This window comes from Haplochromis burtoni, unplaced genomic scaffold, assembly GCF_018398535.1.
Source record: "Haplochromis burtoni strain Fernald_Lab_line unplaced genomic scaffold, NCSU_Asbu1 Contig_487, whole genome shotgun sequence".
Classification (NCBI taxonomy): domain Eukaryota; kingdom Metazoa; phylum Chordata; class Actinopteri; order Cichliformes; family Cichlidae; genus Haplochromis; species Haplochromis burtoni.
Window position 1 is genome coordinate 367,036 of NW_024582848.1, and position 21,725 is coordinate 388,760.

General features: G+C 41.8%; 2 protein-coding genes and 1 long non-coding RNA gene across 9 annotated transcripts in view; 1 reads left to right on the top strand and 2 right to left on the bottom strand.

Annotated features, from left to right (window-relative positions):
- Positions 1-1,682, bottom strand: part of LOC102296263 (Golgi apparatus protein 1) — a 34,606-nt gene extending 32,924 nt beyond the window's left edge. For all 6 annotated transcript variants that reach the window (XR_006052950.1, XM_014329039.2, XM_042213846.1 and 3 more), the window contains exon 1: positions 1,306-1,682. Coding sequence is in view for 5 of the 6 variants with exons in the window: in XM_014329039.2 (XP_014184525.1) it covers positions 1,306-1,638 (333 nt within the window). In the remaining variant the exon portion in view is untranslated. The remainder of the gene's footprint in view (positions 1-1,305) is intronic.
- Positions 1,683-1,719: 37 nt separating this feature from the next.
- On the top strand, positions 1,720-8,201 carry LOC102297280. Its single transcript, XR_317312.3, has 3 exons — positions 1,720-2,235; positions 2,483-2,570; positions 8,110-8,201. It is a non-coding gene; the product is annotated as an uncharacterized LOC102297280 (long non-coding RNA).
- rfwd3 (ring finger and WD repeat domain 3) lies at positions 4,682-17,880 on the bottom strand. Of its 2 annotated transcripts, XM_005946729.3 has the most exons (15): positions 17,689-17,880; positions 17,242-17,556; positions 15,265-15,462; positions 13,037-13,317; positions 12,694-12,956; positions 12,512-12,567; positions 11,334-11,516; positions 11,147-11,238; positions 9,784-9,898; positions 9,441-9,675; positions 9,065-9,215; positions 8,805-8,981; positions 8,474-8,688; positions 8,130-8,344; positions 4,682-6,383 (listed from the first exon to the last, which is right to left on the bottom strand). In XM_005946729.3, the coding sequence occupies exons 4-15, from the start codon at positions 13,315-13,317 to the stop codon at positions 6,240-6,242; spliced, it is 2,127 nt and encodes a 708-aa protein (XP_005946791.1). In that variant the 5' UTR covers positions 15,265-15,462; positions 17,242-17,556; positions 17,689-17,880; the 3' UTR covers positions 4,682-6,239. The 2 variants fall into 2 exon arrangements, with proteins under 2 accessions (XP_005946791.1, XP_005946790.1); XM_005946728.3 differs by lacking the exon at positions 15,265-15,462 and having other exon boundaries at positions 4,683-6,383; positions 17,689-17,879.
- Between the last annotated feature and the right edge of the window lie 3,845 nt (positions 17,881-21,725).

The window sequence follows — 21,725 nt, forward strand, 5'->3', positions numbered from 1 at the left end:
AAGAAAACCTTTCTTACAGAGTTTTATTAACCGTTTTGTTATCTTCATATTGATACACATATATAAAAATACATATACTTTTATTTCTATTAGAACTAAAGATAACATCACAATTTAATATCTCACTGTACTGTAAAGCATTTTTGGGTTCCTTTTCAGCAGAAGCTTCCTCTGCTACTGCAAGAGTACGAAGGTTAGATTTAAATGACTTTTACTGTAAAAAAAAAAAAACAACAACAAAAAAACAAAAAACGTTTATTCTTAGATTGGTGCACATCTAAGAACATCCCAACATAAAACGCTGCCTCTTGTGGTCAAAGCTGAAATCACATTTCCAGGGGGTAATTACAAAAGGTACCTTTAACAGCGCCAAATCAACACTCACAACCCCCAAAACCACAGAGAATAACGGGGCTGCACAGAGAGGCCACCAACAGCCTTCCCCAGGGGGGAAACCATCAGACAAAATAAGTCCTAACACTTCAGTCTGTCTCACATCAATCTTTAACACATAACAACCGCACACTAGGTGGACAACACCCCTATCAATGACCACCGGGGTCTGAAATTAAAAGTCAAAAAGCTTAAAATCACCCAGCAGCAGGTTTGGTAACGTTATCTGGGTTAGCATCTCGCCAAGGCTACCAGAGCTAGCGACAACTGCTGCCGAACAGTTAACAGCTTTAATGTAAAGTCACTCGGTTTAAAAAGTTACTCGGTTACCCGTCTGTCCACGCCAGAGTGCCGCTGGGTTTCAGCGGACTGTTATACCAGCAAAGGAGCATTTTTCTTTGATAATTTGACATTTAACCGCTAGCTAATCCTAAACATACGTGGTGTTTTAACTACTCCGTAGAGCACCAACAATCCACCAGTTTTAGCCCAATATTAAATCCCTATAGGTACTCTGATCCAAGTTTATAGTTAATCTGAGTCGGTAATATATTCAGATAAATTCGGCCTGTTAATAGTCCAACTTTTATTTAAATGGTAACCAGTTTCTTTTTTTCTTATCCACGTCTCACTTTTCCAATTTGAAGCATTCAGTTGAGACACAGTTCCTTGCATTCCTGGCACTGTAGCACGCCGAATTGAAAACTAAACTTCAACGACTATGAAAATGTTTGGAGTCCTCTCATGCACTGGGTGTTACATTAAAAATGATACAAAAAATCATAAATTGCTGTAATTTTGCCTGGCGTTTGGCGTGACGTTGTCTGGTTGCTAGCAGCTAGCTTTAGCTCGTTCTGCAGGCACACCCTGCCTCTTTCTCCGGGATTAAAGCTACCATTCCCGCGAATATACCTCTTTCCTGTCCTGGAGACACTCCAACACCGCCAGGTTATTGTTCCAGGAGTGTTTGGGGCAAAGCCGGGTCAGGTCGTCTCTGCACACCGCCTCCTCAGCCAACTTCCAGCCGGTAGAGCGCCTCCGAGACAGCGAGGCCCCAGCGCCTTGGTTCCTCTCATCGACTCCAGGGTTCGCCGCCGCGGGCCCCGGACCTCCAACTGGGTTCTGCATTTTATCGACACCGGCAATAAGTTTGGCAATAGCTTTGTTTTGAGCTTGAATCGGATGTACAAACAAAAAGATGCACATCAAGAGCAGGAGCAGAGGAACACGTATGCAGTCCGCCATCTTCACAGAGCCAGTCAGCCTGCTGCTGCTTTCAGGAGCTGTCGGAAATATGGGCACTGAGGATAAAGTTCCAGACAGATTGTTTTCTTCTAGTGAATAGTTCATAAATATTTAATAAGTCCTCGTGTGTTCATGCTGTGAGTCATCCAGCCATGGAAATGTCTCTTCCTGGCATTCTTTATGATATTAGTTTAGTGTAAAGTTTAATCTTTTATAAAGTTAATTAGTTAAATTAAAACCTGTGAACACTGCGTGTAAACTTGATGTCTAAACATCATACAGTGTGGTTCAGAGCAGTTCAGTTACTACTGTTCCAGTTTAATTGGTGAGATCTGTTTACACCTCCCAGTCCGGATTAAAGCTGCACATTTGGTCATGTTTCCTCTGCCTGGAAGTATGTTATGATTAAAGACATTTCAGTCACAAGACTGCTGCATTTGTTAAGCTCACAATAACTTATTTGATTTCAAATTCATATCAGCCTGAGAACGGAGATGGAGCCAGGCTGTTTTCAGGGGATGCTTTTTATTTCAGGAAAGAACACAGCACGACGTTCTCAGTCACTCTGATGTGTGAACGTGAAACACACATGTAATGGTAAGTTTGGAGCACTTTCAACTGATTCATGTCTTAAAATGAAAGTGTTATATTGGATGTTATGGAAATAAATAATTGTAATTGGTATTTTCATGCAGACTTTTCGAAGTGTGCATTGAAACGGAAACAAAACCTCAGTGTTTCTCAAATATCATTAAATATCATCAGCTGGGCATTTTCAGCCCTCAGGAGTGGTATGGTGGATCTCTTTATTAACAGAACTCTTCTTTTGGCTGCTCCGTTTAAGGGTCACCATATACGATCATCTGCCTCCATTTTACCCTATCCCTGTGCTAAGGATAGCGCGACACAGCGACTCTGCGGTTTCCTTTAAGGTAAACACATAAAAACATTAACTAATTAGAAATGATAACCTTAAGCCAGTAATTCAAAAATAATTAAAGAATAATTAAATAATTAGAGTAGGAATTTCAACTAAAATGCTAGTGGCAGAGGTTGTTTTCTTATTACATGCACCTTTAAGAACAGATGAAAACATGTAAAAATTATAAGCTGTGTCCAAAGCTGTGGTACTGCACACAAGAAACCACTTAAACTTAAGTGATGTGGCACCCAGGATCAATCAAGCTCTGAGTTCAGACTGGATATTTTTTAATAAGAAAGTTAAGATTTTAGGAATAACACAAGGACAAACAGTAGTCAAACGTGCATTGAAATGATGTTGCATGCATGCCGTTCTTACTGTCTGTGCAATATAAATCAATAAGTCACAGATAAATGAGCGTGGGTTTAGGATGACTGAAAGCAGAATGATGTGGTCTCGTCTTGTGGTTGATAAATGTCTGAAGCAGAATGTAGGTGTAGTTCAGTGTACTTTCTTCAAAACAAAGGAACTGTTATATGCAGTGTTGGGTAAGTTACTTTAAATTAGTAACTTAGTTACATTACTAGTTACTTCTATCAAAAGTAACTCAGTTACTTTCAAGTTACTTGTTACTTTCAAAGTAACTAGTTACTAGGGAAAGTAACTTTGGTTTTACTCAGAATTCTCTTGTTAATGTGTTGCTTCCATAACTTTGCCAGTCTTCTAGCTTGCTTACTTGCCACAGTGCACTGTGCCACCTACCAATAGAAAAAAAAAATAATGTGCATATTTCCACGAGAGAAACCCCACGCCTGGACCACTGTTGACCTCCGCCATGATTCTAGCCTACGTCACAGAGTCATGTGCGCCTTTTACATCCAACACAAAAAATGCAGTCGTGGTGCTTTCGATTGTACTCAGAACTCGGAAATTCTGCCTTCTGAATAGGAAGATGTAGGTAACACCAGACTGCAGATGAGCTGCATACAGGGCTGGACTGGGACAGAAAATCAGCTCCGGCGTTTTGACTACAGACCGGCCGCCATTATAGTAAAAATCATAAAGCCTTTGAATGAAAACAAACACTGTTGTGACAGTGATGTTCACTGTTCTGATGGTATATATGCATCAATCTATCAATCGTTTGTTGTAAGATTCAGATAATTATTTGTTAAAAGCGAAACATTTTAAATGAGAATAAGAAAGAAAAGTATTTCTTTGTGCCCCCCTCTCCCTGTTAATGCCCTACCTGCCCCCCTGGCAACACTTTGCTAGATCCGCCCCTGCACAGTTACCAGCTGTCAGCTACCTAAAAAAGGATCCTGGTGTTATTTGTCTCTCAGAAACAGTTCATAACTTCCCTTCAACTCATTCATGTCACCTAAAAGGTAAACCTGTTTCTCCATCACCTGTTCAGCTCTGATGATCCAGTAAGGACATCTCCTGGTTTCATCTTCATGTTTCCCTCTCACCACATATCCAAACCATATCATGACCAGCAGGTTTACAGCTGTGGCTCCAGCAAACATCAGCTGATACTAGAAATTAATATTAAATAAATTCTAACAACAGCTGATCAAGCTTAAACATGCTGCTGTTGTTTAGCGCGACATCCGCTGGTTTCTTCTTTCTGGGGCAAAGTGGGCGATAAACAAACAGGAGAGCCGATCAGCTGATCATTGATCAGTTTCATGATTGAAGTAGAAACAGGAGAGGGAGGGGGAGAATGAGAGAAGAAGAGGCAGCTGTGCAGCAAAGACACAGAATAACTCCAGCTTTGTGTCTTTTTCATTGTAGCTGAATTACGGGACAAACTGTTCCTTTTCACCTCAATAAGAAAAACAGACGGGACGGTTGGCAACTCTAATAACTTATGAACAAAATAAAGTTCAACATCAGTAACATCATAGCACCACCCAGCTGTATAGAAACTCCGTCATGCTAGCTAGCACGCAGTACGGAAAAAGTCAGCATAATGAAAGTAAACTCCACCTAAACTTGGTTCATATCTGACCCAGAGAGACTGCAGCTCAGAACTTCTTACCTGAAGTTCAGTTCACACTTGGACCGGCGACTCTCCTCTTGCCTCCCCTTTCCCTCCTCCACCACTTGCTAATCTGTGGAAGCTCCACGATAGTCGTGTGGTGACTATCGCGGTAATCCCAGTAACAACTAACGCGTTCCTAATTTTGGCATAATAACTAGTTACCGTGCTCGTTACCACAATAATAACGTAGTTACTGTAACACATTACTTAATAATGGTTAGTCCCAACACTGGTTATATGTAGTCAGTTTTTTACAGTTTGCAAGACTTTTGGTTCAAAACTGACAAATTATGTATATTGTCACAGTTTTGAAGTGGCCAATTTTTTTTTAAACAATAAAAAAACAGAAAGAAAAATCCCTTAAAAGAGGAGCGTTTGTCAGTTTTTTTTTTTTTAATTTCCAACAAAAAGCTTTTAAGAAGTTAAGATGTACGAGCAGTCCATGAAGGCAGCATCTAGCTGATTTGCTCAGCTGGCAGAAAAACTGAAAGTTTCTAGACTGAACCATCCCACAGTGACAGGCCACAGAGTTCTAGTCAGCACATTAATCTCATGTAGGAGGCTCTAACAACTGATCTGGTGGTCAGTCTCCATCGTAAGCGCCATAGTCACGCTGAGAGACCAAATGTCAAAGAGCAGGGAAACAGTAGAAACTACCAACATCTATTCACAGGGTTGTTCCCGGTCAATTTTACAGTCTCACAATCTGAAACTAAATCTAGTTTCTGTTCAGCATCCATCTTTGATCCTCAGCATAAATCAGTCTAGATCATAATTTTAGCTGATCTGTTCTCTGATAATCCAATGGAGAAGAAATTTTTCCTACAGTTGATAATCCCTTGAGATTATTTGGGGGAAAAAAATAAAAATACTACATATGAACACACGTTAAAAAATATAAATAATTACACAGCAGTTTAAATCCAACATTTTGACTTCATTTAAAAATAACACATTTTTATTATTAACTTTTGAAGGCGTACACAAACAACTGGTGGCAAATATACATATATACAACTTCCTTTAAAAAGACAAAGAAAGTAAACTTTTAAACGACAGCAGATTACTTTGGCACTTTGTGATCCGTGTCAGAGGGCTAAATAAAATCTGACTCCGATAACGAGCCACAGAGATGGACAGAGTTTGACAGAAATGAAAACCTGAAATTTTTAAAAGGCGGACAAAAAAAGAAAAGAAAAGGGGGGCTTATGTTGAATTTTTGGGGAAACTCTGAAAATCTGATAAATTTAGCATCAGGTGTTGGAAAGTCCTGCTTGAACTAACCGAACTCACTTTCATGACAAAGATAGACGAGTTTGGGCTACATTCATGTTTTCTTTCACACACAGACATTATTAATCTGATCTTTGGCTCCTGAAATCACACTCATACGGTGAGCAGAAATGATCTGCCTGCGTAATTTGAATCACTCCAAAAAGAAGAAGCGATGAGTGTGAAACGCTTCCTCAGTCCGATCACTCGCGGTAACCTGTTCAGCGGTGTAAACGCACAGGTAAAAGTTTAGCAGCATTACATTTCCCACAGTTCCTCACAGATGGCGTCCTTTCCTCGTGGGACTGAGGTTTGTCTCTTGGTTTTCTGCTCTTGTCGCGTTCACCCACTCCTCCCACTTCACTCCCACTTGTAGAGCTTCAGCATTTTCTCCGTAAGCGATGCCAAAAAGTGCTCGCCGTTCACAGAAAACGGGCTGATGTCCAGCACTGGGAGGTCGGCCGGAAGCTTCTGGCGCAGACCGCCGCTGCTGGCGTCCCACACCTGAGGAGGAAAGGGAGAACGAGATGACAAATCAGACAGAAGGAAACATTTAAGCTTCAAGCTTAATATTCAAGAAAAAAAATAAGAATATTAATACAATTTTAAAATCTAAAGACAACATCAGAACACCTTTGGCAAAGTCAAAACTGGAAACTGACTCATCAGAAATGATCATATACAAGTTTAAAAAGAAACATTCAAGAAAAAAAATTATCTAAACTATCAAATAAGCAAGTCTCAGTAAGTGTGACTGAGTCATTAAGTAAATAATTAATTGTGTAAGTAGGTCAGTAACTAAATATGCAAGCACATAAGTAAGGTGTTAAGTGAGTGATTAGCTAAGGCCTCAGTGTCAGTCAGAGACGCTGTGGCAACCTCCAGCCTGTGGAGGTGAAATGGGATCTAAAGAAGGCGTTGCACCAAAAACCTCCTTTGTGATTTCTTTAGTTCTTAGCAGGTTGTTGTGAACACCCACAGTTTGCACACCTTTACCAAGCAATTAAAATAACTGTGCTCAAAATACGAGCACAATTAAAAAGAATTTGGGGTAATATTTCATAAAATTAAATTTAAAAATTATTCAATCAAAAAAAATCTGGGTTAAAAGAGAATCACTGATTTTCCTTAATTTTTAAGGAATATTTAACCCTTTAAGACCTACCATAGAACCAAGTCCGCCCGAGCTTATATTATATTTTTACATGCTGTGGAGCCATTTTTGGGAGCATTTCAAGTTGCTATACATCAATACAACCATTATAGCCCAGATTTTAATAATATGTATGCATTAAGTGTATTACATAAATTGCAATAAACTACAAAAAATTGAAAATCGTTTTTGTTTTTTTAACATATATTTCTAGTTAGAGAAATTTAAGAGGCTTAACCCTCAAAACTGTAAATACAAAAAAGTTGCACAAAATAGTTTCCCACCACAGGAAATTTATTTTAAGTGTCTTCATAGTTTTATTTTTGAAATACCAGTTTCAGGCAGGTCATGGTGGACATGCAATAGTTCACGCTGACGTCTATTCCAACGTAGGAATACGTTCTTATTAACAGCTGATCCGATCAGCAAAGCATCTGGAATATTATGTTTTTGTTGCTGCAAGTGCTTTTTATGGAGTTTTTGCAAAGCTTTATGTGGAAGGAAACCGTGACCTAGGACAAGCTGATGGCATAAGATGTAAGTACAACTCCTCCGGTTTCATATGCAAAAAAAAATTATTGCGCTAGCTTACGTGGTTGCAGTGCTACCGGGATTTAAAAATAGTTACGCAAAACGGAGCGTGCCCGCTCCGACCGGCTTTAAAGGGTTAAAGAACATAAACTCTCGGACACTTGATGTTACTAAATATTACAAAATGTAATTGGGAATTGAATAATTATTACATTAAATAAATAAAATCATTTAATATATTTCTTTAATTTAATACATTTAATTAATACATTTAATTAATACATTTATTTATTTTGATACATGTAATTATTAAATTATTAAATTTTATTTAAAATAATTGAAATTACACAAAAAAAACCAACAAAAATGATATGGTATTTAGATTTATACATTTCAATTAATTTAGAATGCAAAAATAATTTAACGAAGCAAACCACAAATATTTTATATAAAACAAATATGAATAAAAAAAATACTAAATTCATTAAAATAAAAGCTGATCATTTATCAAAATATAAAATAATAATTTGCTCTTTCAAATAACAGACAAATGTAAAAGGACTGACCATAGTGGAGTTGGAGGCCTCGTCCCCGGCGCAGACCAGCGTCCCGCCTCCGTCCGGACTCCTGAAGACGGCGTTCTTGGTGAGCAGTTTGCAGGACGAGCCGGCATTGAACGTCTGCACCGGCTCGCAGGAACAGCTGGGCAGCTCACTCGACTCCTGCTGAGGGGTTCGAGTCAGCGCCATGAGGACACAGCGCAGAGACGGATTGGAGCGTCCTGCAGGACAGACGATGGTTACTCAAAAGGTGCCATGAGAGGGTGAAAAGTTTAGATCACGTAACACCGCCTCCATCTTTTACCTACATACGTGGTGTTCTATCAGGAACTGAGGGGTCAGGGTCTTACCGGGCCTATAAGTGACGAGACAGTGTCGACTGTCCGTCTCCACCTGGATGTCGGTGCAGCCAGAGGTCTCCAGGGGCAGGACGTGGGGCCTGTAGGTGGCCTCGTTCACCTGCTCCCAGAAACACCCGCCCTCTAGAGAGCCAGCAAGGAGCCCCCCACATGGGAACGAGCTGGACGCTGCCCTCGGGACGTAACACAGAGATGCCACCGGACATCTGGAAACATCACACACCCACAATTCAAAGTTTTTAAGTTGAGTGAATTTGTGAAACTGTGGTTTAATAAAAACTTTTGGTCTTACTCGCTCTGCCTTCGTATGTTTTTTGCGTACCTGGAGCGCAGCGGCACGAGCTCCTGCACGTGCGTGCTGGTGTCTCTCGTGTCGTAGATGAGCACAGAGCCGTTGCTCAGGCCGGCGTAAATGTAGTTACTGTTGTCCAAACACCAGCAGCAGCTCCACACTGGTTTACCCGCATTATAGGTCTGAACCACTGTGTTGGTCAGCAGGCTGGAACAAAACAACAACACATTAACTCACAGGCGCGCACGACTCAACCCTCTGTGAGGCTGGAGATGCTGACGTGCTCGTACCTGGTCAGTTTGATAGTGTTGTCCAATGCAGCAGACAGCAGCAGGCTGTCATTCTGCCTGTTGAAGGACAGACCTCGGATCTGTTTGCTGTGGATGGGAACGTACTGACTCGCCCTCATGTTCACCACACTGACCTTCTTTACCCCGCACCCTGAATGGAGGAAAAGAGGAAAAAGGGGAAGTTGAGTGATTCAAAACACACACACACACACACACACTCTCTAACTCGGGTGATCTATTAGTGAAACTTCTCTCATTATGTGTGCATGTCTAACGCGACTACATTTACACAACTAATGCAGGGTGAAACTGTTCTTCGTGTCTGGTGTGAGCGATGAAGAATCACACTTGTCAAGTGGAAAGAAGGATGTCTCACCGGGCACCAGCGTGGTGTGAGGCGACGGCTGAGAGGCCAGCAGGCAGCTCAAAGGTTCACAGTACGATAAAACCCTGCAGCCTCCGGCCTGAGACACCAGCACCGCTTTGGAGAAGCTGTACTGAGCTGACCTGGAGCCGTCCGCCCTCTGAGACAGGCTCAGGACATGGGAGGAGGACGAGGACGTGGAAGAAAAGAGGTTCCTGCTCGTCTCGGTTATGAGGGCTCTCAGCTCCTGTACGAGGGAGAGAAGGCAGATTATTAGCATCACATTCTTTACTAAACTAAAGCAGAGGGAGACTTACGCACTTTGATTGTGTTTAAACAAAAACACATGAAATACCTGCAGCTCCTGCTGTGCTTGTCCGTATTTGTTGGTGACGACCTGCAGTTTGATTTTGTACTGAGCCGACTCCAGTTCAGCCTTCCTCCTCAGCGACTGCTCCTGCTCCAGAGACCTACAAACACGTTGTTGGGAATCAGTCATGGGACTAACAACCCACAGACTAAATCCACCTAACATGTCACTATATTGTTACTGATCCTGATCTACTGAAATCTAACAAGAACAGCACAAACAAGGACAGCTGAAGCTGGCTTTAGACAATAATTCATAATTTTTGCCATTTTGACAGCAGGCCTGTGAATGCAGACTGGGAAAAAGTGTGCAAGAAAAAACTGAAAGATTCATTCTTTTGCTTTGTCATCGTGACCTAAGTTTCATTTTCAGGCTTGTCAAACAGGCAACTGTGAGCTGGCTGCAGGTTCTGTGATCCGTCACTGTAATTAGATTTTTTTTAACATGATGGCAAAGCAACTTTTCTGCTGATGCCATTAAGAATCCAGTACACCCTCTGCACTGTTCGCTTTGCATGCCACCGCAACATCATCTTACAGTCGCTTGTTTATGCTAGCTGCTAACCTGCAGGTAGGCACTGCAGTGTTCTCCTGAACAACAGGTGTGGCCACTACAGCGCTGATACAGGAAGAGAAGAAGTCAAAATCCGAGTGTTTTCCACAAATTCTCATGTTTTTCAAACTGTTGCAACATCTCTCAATGAACAATCTGTGACTTAATCGAGAGGTGGTCTTACAGCCGAAGTGAAACCATAACAGTGACAGACGTGACATTGTGTTCAGCATCCCAGTTTTGTGGGGGTCGGGTGGAGGAATGACCCAATAAGATAATAATAATAATAGTGTATACTTTATTGATCCCGTGGGGAAATTACTTTCTCTGCATTTGACCCAGTCACTCAGTGAAGCAGTGGGCAGCCACTAAGCAGGCGCCCGGGGAGCAGTGTGTAGGGACGGTACCGTGCTCAGGGGTACCTCAGAGTAGCTCAGTGGATTTGAACCCCCGACCTTCCGATCATGGGGCGACCACTCTACCTAGAGATCTTTTAGAGTCCCTGTTTGCAGATTACAGATTCTTTCATTTGATCTATCAGTGTCCAATGTAAGACATTATCCTTTTAAATATTAATACATATAGAATTTACTTGCACCTGCAGGTATGGAGTGAGACAGCTGTTGTCAATTTCAAGTGATGATTCTTTAATGGTTTATCTTTCATTTCTTAAGCAAATATTTAACAGTTTATAAACAGAGTTCACTCAGGATTCGTCCCGCTGGAGGAGAGCAGCGTTCCTCGTTAGCACAGCTAAACGGATATGGTGCAGAGAGCAGAGAAGGCGATCACTCACTTCTTTAAGCTCTCTTGCTCCGTGTTGTCAAGCGCTCTCAGTTTTGGAGCATACAGGAGCACGATGTCGGAACGCTTTGCTTTCTTGTTGCACTAAAAATCACAAAAAAACCCCCAAAAAAACCATCAAATATATTTTAACCTTCAATCTTCCACCGGTGGTCGATGGGATTTCTCTTCCTTCTCACCTGCGGACATTTAGCAGAAGGGCTCTGAGCTTTCAGCCAGCGCTGGATACAGGTGTAACCGAAGAGGTGACCACACCGCAGAGCGGCGAGTCTGTGCTCGCCGGCCGTCGTCCACGCTTCGAAGCAGATGGTGCAGGTGTCACCTTCATTCTCATCACTGGGAGACAGAACTGCTGAGGACACCTGGAAGCAGGGAGGATCAACAGTTAATGATCGTTTTTGTAAATATCCTAAAAAAAAAACAAAAAACAAACAAACAAACTGGGGACAGCGTTTTATCAGTGAATGCGAGTTCTTTTTAGCCTGTCGATGCGTTTCAAAGGCTCAAAGTAAGGTTACACTGACTTGTTGCACCACCTTGTTGTGGAAAGTGGCATTACAGAAACGCATCAGCACCCACGTGAGGCTTGAGTTGATATATTTTCCACATAATGCATAAATAGTTTTGACATAAATTCTTGACATTATGTCTTCCTTTAATTAATTAATTATTAATATTTAAGCAGAAGTTGGATTTGTAAGACTTTACTGTTGTGGAATGAAATTTAACACCAACTGCACACTTATCAAAGAACGCATCAGTGACTTGGTGTTGTACGGAGCTGGTCTTCTCCAAGGACAATTTCCAGTCCAGGAATACTGTACAAGACTACACTTGTTACAAAATGATGATGGTAAACATATTTTTCTTGTTTTGTTTTTGATGCAATAAAGAAACCCTGGTTTTTGTGGGTGCTAGAATGAAGACAGTGAGACCACTTTGGAAAACAGCTAAAAGACACAATTTAGTGTAATCCATCCGTGTCATGGTGGTTATAGGTCACTGCAGATGATAACTACAAGTTCACAGAGCTTGTGAACCCAATTAAGAGAGGATGAAGCGAGGGCTGGTACCCCATGGTCGGTGACCAGGCCCCTCCACCAACTGAGGACCAACTCACTCTGTGTGTGGTAAAGCCAAGCACACTTTAAGAAGACACCAAACATCACAGCAAACATAAGGAAAGCGACTTTTCTTCAGCAGTAACTGCATACTGATGCTGAGATTTTTCTTTTTTACAACCAAAGAATTTTTTAATAAAGTTATCCTAAAAACAATTTTAAAATATATTAAAAAAAATAGTTTTACATGTGTAAAAAGCACAAGAAAGCACAAAAGAAAAATGTCTGAAAGCTACCTGAACACCCTGGACTTGAGCTTCTGCCCTCTCGGCTTCTGCCGTGCCACTGGAGTCTGAACGGAGATAAAAATCATCGTGGACGCTCATTGGTTACCTTCATGTATCATAAGCCCAGCTGCAGCTTTATGATAAAGCTTTAATCAGGGTGATTTCTTGAAATGGATTCAGCTGAGACTCACTGGTCGTAGCGGCTTCCTGTGGTTGAGCAGGTTGGACAGTGGCGCTGAGGTCAGACCCAGCAGGTGGCACAGGGTCGATGGGCTCTGCAGCAGCAGCCGTGCTCTCTTCTTCACCCTCTGCCTCATCCTCAGACTCACTTATCTCAGTGGCGCTGCCCGACTCTGGCTCTGCTGTGCTGGCAGCCGGCGCTCGCAGCAGGAAGTCTGGAAAGCCTCTAGAAGGCGCTGCAGTCTGGCTCGGATAGTGCACCCTGAGGCCCTGCCTGCACCACAAACACAGGTTTATCACCTTGATGAAGCACACAAAGCACATGTGATGTTTCTTCTGTGCTGTCCAGCTTACCTGACTCTCCTTCGTATTGGCGGCGTAGATGTAGCCCCGCCCACCGCCCTCTGACTAAACGCCCAAGTGGCAGGAAGTCTTGGAGGAGTATAAGCTGCCGCCTGTCCCTCGGCGCTGCCATCATCATCATCATCATCATCTACTTCAGTGCTGCTGCCAGAGTCGGACATGACGAGAGCAGCGTTGGCATTCTCAGCATCGCCTGCAGGAGCTGCAACGCCACCCTCTGGCTGCCCAATCCCCTGCAGCTCCACAGGAGAGTCTACCTCCATGGCCTCCATCTGCAGGGTAGCATTATGTGTATCAAAAAGCCAAAAAAACAAGACAGGAAACTACATTATTTTCTGTTCAGCAACTACATGCAGACTAATCGTGGCTGATGTGTAAACTCGTCCAAACGGCTAAGTGTAGGGTAAACGGTATACAGTAGAAACTATATGAATTTGACCAATGGTAGAGATTTTTACTGTATCGCTGTACCGCGATAGCTCATGTTGATGCGCCTGTTTTGGTTGAAAGCATCGCAGTGGCTGCAAGCTATCATGGAGCTTACAGGTGGGGTGGAGGAGGTGGTGCGCATAAAGAAGACCGGTGCAACGTTGGTCACATGGACCTGGTTTGGGTTTAAGCAGTCAGAGGTTGAGCAGAAAAATATCATTTGCAAATTATGCCGGGCGACAGTAATAGCGAAGAAAGGGAATACAAGTAATTTGTTTTATCACCTCCAAACTAAGCACGTTTTGGAATATGAGGAAAGCCAAAAACTACGCCTTCCACAAACTTTCAGTTTTTCGATGTTCATGCCTTTTTAATTTCTCATTTATTAAAATTATAAATATATATTTTAACTCAAAAGTACAGTTTTTAAATTTAATGTTGCTGAAACAACAAAATAATTAAAAATAAATAAATCTGATCGAGATAGATTTATCTCATCTTTGGAAAAGAGAGTTTATTACAGACAAATGGCTCTTTCCAAAATAAAAGCTATACTATCCGCTTCTTCTGGGGTATACTCTCAGCAGCATATTAAACATATCAGGTCCCCATAAGGAGAATCCTGTGCTAACAGCTGTCTAAATGACTCGGGTAAAGTTTGTAGCATGTGTGCTTGTTGTTTTTGTCTGCTTGTCTTTGCACTAGGATGCTGTCGGAGTAAATGTGCAGTCATATTCGTTGTGTTCCACTAGTGCTGTCAACGTTAATCTCGTTAAAATGACATTAACGCCATAACGCCGCAAAACTCCGTTAACGAGTTACCGCAGATCGCCCCGTGCATGGGGCTGGACGGCGTCAACACGTTAACAAGCAAACTGCGCTAATGCACTAGTTCCCACCAATTGAGCATTGCATGGCACATCCGACATACTGTTTTACTTTAGTCCATGACGCGCTTACCTTCAGGGTCATAGTTCCAAAGGCCAGATCTGAATGAGGGTGGGGGAGGTTCAATTTCGGGTAGCGTTGAGGCAGTTGCCATGTTGCAACGAGCTTAGCTTCTGTCTTGCTAGCTTGCGCTGCGCTCAGTGGATCTGCACTCGACAGTGCAGCCTAGGCGGAGTAGTCAAACGCAGATCCACTGAGCTCTCAACAGAGACGGCATCATCACAAGAAAAGTTGATAAAATAAATAAAAACTTTTGTATTGTTCAATACATATGCGTACCGAACCGAAAGCACTGTATCGAACGGTTCAATATCGATACGAGTATCGTTGCACCCCTAATATATATCAGCCCTAGTTTGCGCTGTGTGGCTCATTAAACCCACCGGCTTTAAACAATAATCCTTATTTCCCTTCCGCTATAGAAGTTTCCACTGGGTGATCCCTGCAAACTTTATTCTTTATAAAACCCTAAAAAGCCAAATTCCACAACAAAACCTTTCACATGTTTAATCTGACTCATCCCTGCACACTGGACAGTAAACAAGCAAATCTCTAGTGCCTCTCGTGCACCTGACCAGGTTGTCCATTGGAAACAGATCACAGCTCGGTTCTCCTCACCCTCAGGTACGTCCCGCTAGTCAAGAGGTACGGTGGCCCCTAGAGACAAAGCACGTACAAACTCCAAAACACAACGGAAGTGCTCCAGGACGCTAGGGGCAGTGTTGAGCTTCTCTCTGAGCAAAGCACACTGACTGTTAGCTAACGTCAGATTTGACTCCACCATAAACCAAGTGTTCATAGTAATTAAAAACATATCAAACAAACAACAGTTTGCACATTACCTTTCTTATAAAGCGTGGTTGTTCTATTCTTGCAGGTGTTTTCTGCCGGTATCCAACTCCAAGCGTTTGCAACAAACTTGCACTTTATTTTACAAATCGAGCTCAACACTGTCCCTAGCGTTCTGGAGCACTTCCGTTGTGTTTTGGAGTTTGCACGTGCTTTTTGGAGTTTGTATGTGCTTTGTCTCTGGGGGCCACCTTAAAGAGGCACAAAAAAGGAAGGAAAGAATTAATAAAAAAAACAAACAAACAAAAAACAAAAAACCCACAGAGGCTGCCTGCGATAACTTGGAATGAGGAGATCTCAACTACAGAGACTGTCAAGTTTTATCCAAACAAGGAAGGGGGGGGGGGGGGGGGGGAACAAATGTCCTGCTTAAAACAAAGAATATAGCCTTCAGCAGGGAGAACGTATGAACAAGTCAAAGGGAAGTGAAAACAAATGCATGCCAACGGAAACTACAGAAAGAATATGGAGTGGAAGCAGCACATCATGAGTGAAGTCTGGAGTGGAGAGGCTACCCAGGAGTAGTGGAGTGAGCCGAACCAATTCTGCTCTTTAACAGCTTAAAACCTGTGGCTGCAGCTCCCTCCTTCCCCACAGTGAGCCTTCCTCCCATACACCTTCAACCCTCCCCCATTTTTGCCCCTCCTCACAGGCTCACTGTGTTTTCCGAATTTTACAACTCCTCCCCCCGTCTGTCACCACACTGCTGACCAGATGCAGAGTCAGATGGGGCCAGTAGGCCTCAGAGCTTGCGCTACCCAGTTATGTGGTTCCATTGCATCTTTAGGACAAGCCCGAATATGGAAAAGGTCCCCATGCAGTGGAAGAGGTCACAGAGGTCACATACCTTGTGGCTTTGCCCAAGACAGACCTGTGGCACTATCAGTACAAATCAGCTCAGGTCCATGATCAGCCCGTTTATGACCCCCTTCTGCCAGTCTCTACCTGCTCAACTATCTCTACACCCACCTGGACAAGCTAACAAGCACAGTTCAAAAAAAAAAGTTGTTTTTTTTTTAAATAATATTTTTTTAAACTTCTCCAGTGACTTTAACACCATCTGTCCAACTCTACTAGGCGATAAGCTTAGATGAGGGAGGTGGACACACACAGTGTGTGAGAGACAGTGTGGTCAGCAACCCTGGTCCCTACAGGGACCAGCGCCTCTCCACCACAGACTTCAGCTACTGCACAGAGACCTGCCACCTTCAGAAATTGTCTGATTATTCTGCAGCAGTGGGATGTAACAGAAAGAGTGATGAGGAAGACTACAAGACTGTGGTGGGAAACTTGGGTGACGCAAAAAGATCTATCTGCATCTTAACCTGGCAAAGACTTAAAGTCGGTTGTGGACATGAGGAGGATTGGAACAACGCGTTAGGTCTGATTTTAAAAGCATCACTAAGCTAAAATGTGGATAACCTACAGTTAAAGCAGTCATTATCAACAAACAGCTGAAAAACCATTCCTGAAAAGTCTCTACCATGTCGTTCCAGCGGATACTCTTCGCTGCGCTCCCCGGGAGACGCAGGCGCCTTCTTCGGTTGAGCCCCGAACTAAAGCCCGAGGTCATAGAGGCCTCGGAGCAAGAAAACCGCCAACAGTCACTGCTATTCAAACTCCACTCAGCTTCACCTTGACTGTTACTTATCGGCACAAGAGCAACGTTTTACAATCTGGAGAGAACACCTGTTGTTTTCTGTGATTTCCGTTTTACCTCCAGATAACCACGGAGCTAAAGTTAGCTAGCATTGGAGTGGAGCGATTCAGTAAAAACGCTTTAATGTAAATTTACTCTTATGCTTAGTGCTTAAACATATTGGCGTATTACCAAAGGTAATGGTAACTATTGTACGTACACAAAAAAGAAGAGTATACGTTAGTAGGCTCGTTATTAGCGCTGTTAGCCAGCTTGGCTGTGCTGTGCTCGGGTAGTCGTCGCGGCGCGGTTAGGAGCGAACCCTACCTACCTGTGAGGGTTTAACAGCTGCCGATCCCGGTCTCAACTTCCACAGTAGTTAGCAACATGGCAGAAGCAAGTCGAAGAAGCAAATCTAGAGGGTCCAGCTGCTGTGTTGACGAGTTACTACTTCTTCTCACAGCGGTTAATGCAGTCAGGCAGACCCGCCTTCAGAGCTCGAATCTCCCGGCGCCAGTCCGCTCCGCCCGCTCCAGCCTGCCGCGACGTCACTGCCGAAGATCGTTTGTAAATAAAACGATTATCTTCCGGTCAACAGAGGATCGTCGATGTGTGATTTCAGAGTATCAAATTTTATCCTTCTGACCTGAAATTGTTTTCCAAATTTAAATGAAAATAGAAAATAAAAAAGCAAAAGATAACGAAACGCTGTATTATATTATTATGTGGAAAACTTTTGCATTTAAAAGTAGCAATAGGAAAGTTTCGGCTTCTTCACCTGCACACGTGCGTCAGCGTGTGGAATCAGCGATTCAGTGGTTATACTAATGTAGTAAGAAAAGCAAAATGAAAAAATAAAACGAAGATCGTTTCTAACTTATTTATAAAAAATAATAAAGTATGGATTTGAACATTCCATGTTCAATGTTCAGAATGCTCAAAGTGGATGACTAAAGGCATTTCTCTCAGTCAGTCTCCTGCTGGTGTTCAGGAAAAAAAGCACCTAATACATAGTTTCACCTCTCATCCCAGAAGCTTCTTCAGTTCTAAGGTCAAATGGTGGAGAGAGACATGGACCCCCTGATGGTCTGTTTACCTAATCACATGAGCCAAGGTGTGAAAATGGGTGTAGGTCACAATCAGCCAAGGTTTTGGGGGAAACCTTCTGTGTGACCTAGATCCACCCGATCATGTGATTTCCTGAGGTCAAAAGGCTCAGAATGTGAGTGGCACCTGGGAAGGGATCTCAAAACTGGATTGTAGATGGCAGACAGTTGGTGTGGTAAACCACCATCTCTGTCCAAAGATTGTGTTCACAGTGGACATAGATGGCTTCTTTCACTCCTCTTTCATACCATCTGTCTTCTTTGTCCAAATAGGAGTCCCCAATCCCAGTCTACAAGGGCCGGTGTCCCTGCAGGTTTTAGATGTGTCCCACCACAGCTGATTTAAATGGATAAATTACCTTCTCAACATGTCTTGCAGTTCTCCAGAGGCCTGGTAATGAGCTAATCATGTGATTCAGGTGTATTGACCCAGGGTGAGAGCTAAAACCTGCAGGGACATCGGCCCTCATGGACTGGGATTGGGGACCCCTGCTCTACAACGTGGTCTCTGCAGATAACCACACATCTTAAAATATCTTTATCTTATCTTATGTGTGTAATGAAACTGCATTAAAGGACTCCATTCAAAAGCCCTGCTCATCAAGGTCCTTAGTATTCATTGTTTTTGTCTGTTACATCGGTAAGACAAAGAATGTTTTCAACCCCCGTTATGTGAATCAAGCTGAACCTGTTGTTTACTACAAGCCACACCTCAGTGTGGGGGAAACCCTGGTCCCATTTTTCAGCAAGCAGCCCAGGTCTTTTATAAATATATTTATAAAAACATACTATAACTATAAACTTTAACAATACTCTTGAAAGGGTAGGGCAAAATGCAACTCCATAAAATCAGAACATAATGTCTTTGAAACACAGATGACAATAAGATAAACAATCATCTCGCTGTATTACTACAGTATCGGCAGCAGGGGAGTGTGTGAAGGAATATTTTCAAATATCTCGGTGACTCAAAAGCCCCGGGGCAACACAGGGTTTTAATTCTCATTTGTTTTTACATCAACAAGAAAAAGAATGTGAAGTTTTCACCCCTATTCTGTGAATTAGAGGAACCTCCCTGGATCCTTACAGTTTAAACAGATCGTTCAGGATGTAAGTCATGACTCAGAAGTCAAAAAACAAGGAGTGTGTATTTTTCATGTATCTTCCTTAATTTTCATGGCTTTCCGTAAAGGAAATCATGTCACACACCGACAAACTTTTGGTCTTTGCAAACAATAGCCCATGTTAGAGAGTGTTCAAAGAGCCAGGAAAGTCATTTTTAAGTTGATGGTATGTGAAACAGAGTCACATTGTCAAAAAACAGATTAAAAGCATACCACTACTCAGATTTTGAATAAATCCGTGACTTGTTTTGATTTTGTCTTTTTGGTAGTTATGTTTGGTGCCTGGTACAGCTTTAATAAAAGTATCCATAAAAACATTTTATTCTGCATATGCATACAAATCATTTTTACCAGCCATGAGTAAAATTCATATTTATGTACAATTCAAAGAATCCATTATTAAATGAAACTACATATTCCTCATACACTCAAGTGATATAAAACCTGATGATGACTAGATAGATCTACATTTCTGAAAAGAAAAAAAAACATCAGGTTGAGTGCAAGATTCTCTGGAGGAAAAAAAAAAAGAAGTAATGTCTTCTGTACCAATGTCTGAGAGCCAACGGATCTCGACTGGGTTGCCAAAACTCTGGACAAATAGCACTTAAAAAAGTCTGCGGTCCCTTGAATCTCCAGCCCCAGGAACCAACTTTTCAGCACCACGACGAGACAGACAGCCTGTTGCACACAGCAATTTTGGAGCTTATCAAACTCACCTCCGTTCTAAATGCAATTATCCAATGCACCACCAAGATATTTGCGTAAGGTGTAAAATGAAACATTCATCCCGTTCTCCACTTGAAAAATATTACTTTTTCATAGCTGACAAAAAGACTGGAATGGGTGTTTTTATACCTGCAGCACAGAAGATTCTGCATTTGGAGGGCTTCACCCCAGAGGAGTGGCAGAAGTCTACCTGTTTGAGTTAAAAGACACTGTCAATGTTGAACAAAGTCTTAGAAATTTGCAAGATAGTGTGACCACTGTGAAAGCGCATAAAGTACATAAAGTTGTAGATGACACATACAGACCGTGGTAGGAAAAGTAGAGTTCTCTAATGCAAGTTCATGCACTAACGGGTACGAGAACGCCTGAGGGGTGACTGGGGTGATACGCTTAAGTATCCTTCTTATTTCAAAGATTGAAACTGGTATCGAGCTAAAAATCTAAAAAGATCTTTATTAAATGCAAAACACTCAGGAGTGAACTAAATAAAAGTTTTAAACATGGCTTAAAATATCATTGCTGCTAAATATTTAGAAAGAGTGAGCATTAATAGACATGCTTACTGTTTGAAGGGACTGCAGGTGTCTTGGGTCAGAAAAACACATTACAAATCTTGTGTGCCTGAAGGCCCGGCTTTGACAAACTGCAGGACTGAGCAGCTCTGAGTACATCAACATGACATGAAAAACAAAACAAAACAAAAAACTATTACTTTTTGTCACTAAAAGTAATACTAAAAGTTACTTTTTCTTAGTAATTCGTCTGCGAGTCCCGTTATATAACTTATCAAAGGTCAAAATATTTTCTGTATTTAAAAAGGTTTCATGGAATTTCATGGAAACCCCACATCAGACACATAAAAACCAAAATTTCCAGAAGCCTCGCAGTTTTGAACAAAGTGAAACAATTCCTTGATAAAGATGCACTTCGTACTCTGTACTGTACCCTGGTTCTTCCATATCTTACATATTGTGTGGAAGTGTGGGGAAACACATATAAAAATACAACTAATCCATTAGTCACAGTACAGAAACGTGCACTGCGTATTATTCACAAGGCTGGTTATCTAGATCATACTCACAAATTCTTTCTTCAGGCAAAGTTACTTAAATTCCAGGATCTGGTTAATTACAATACATCCATAATTTTGTATAAAGCTTTTACTAAACTTTTACCGGCAAATTTACAAACTAGATTTGAAATTCGAGAAAAGGTTTATAATGTGAGAGGCTTTGGAGAATTCAAATTACCCAGAACTCGAACAACCCGTAAAGGTTTTTGTGTGTCTGTATGTGGTGTGAAAATCTGGAACAGTCTGAGTTTACAATTGAAACAATGCAAAAATATTCATAGATTTAAATTTCTCTACAAACAGTTGGTCTGGTCACAGTATACTCAATGATGGTTTTAGTGTGCTCTGTAATGTCTGTTCTCTTACCACTGCTGGTATGAATTCCCAAAAAAAAAAAAAAAAGTGTGTGCGGATGTATGTACATATATGTACATGTGTGTGTAGATATATATGTATGTATATGTATGTGTGTTTGTTACTTGTAGTTATTACTGCCTGTTACCTGTGGTAATGCAATTTATAATTTATGAAGGCTCTAATTGTTGTTTGCGAGCTGCCGTTTAGATGCTTGTATGTGCCCGGGGCTGTTGATGGGTCTGTATGCAATGATGGGCGTAGCTGCGGGAAGTTTTTTTTTTTTTGTTGATGAGTGAGTATAGGGGTGGGATTTAATAAGTTTTCTTCGTCCCACTCCTTTTTCAGGCAATTTTTGTTTTTTGTTTTGTGCATTTTATGTTCAATATAGGTATTTGTTGTGCCTGAAAATGAACAAATAAATGAAATG

What these genes read in the sequence shown, in the direction of transcription:
- rfwd3 (XM_005946729.3), bottom strand. Translation starts at nt 13,317, where the DNA reads ATGGAGGCCATGGAGGTAGACTCTCCTGTGGAGCTGCAGGGGATTGGG. An exon ending in CCAATACGAAGGAGAGTCAG is followed by an intron (nt 12,957 to 13,036) that starts GTAAGCTGGACA and finishes TTTGTGGTGCAG; the next exon opens with GCAGGGCCTCAGGGTGCACT. An exon ending in GAGCAAGAGAGCTTAAAGAA is followed by an intron (nt 9,899 to 11,146) that starts GTGAGTGATCGC and finishes ACGTGTTTGTAG; the next exon opens with GTCTCTGGAGCAGGAGCAGT.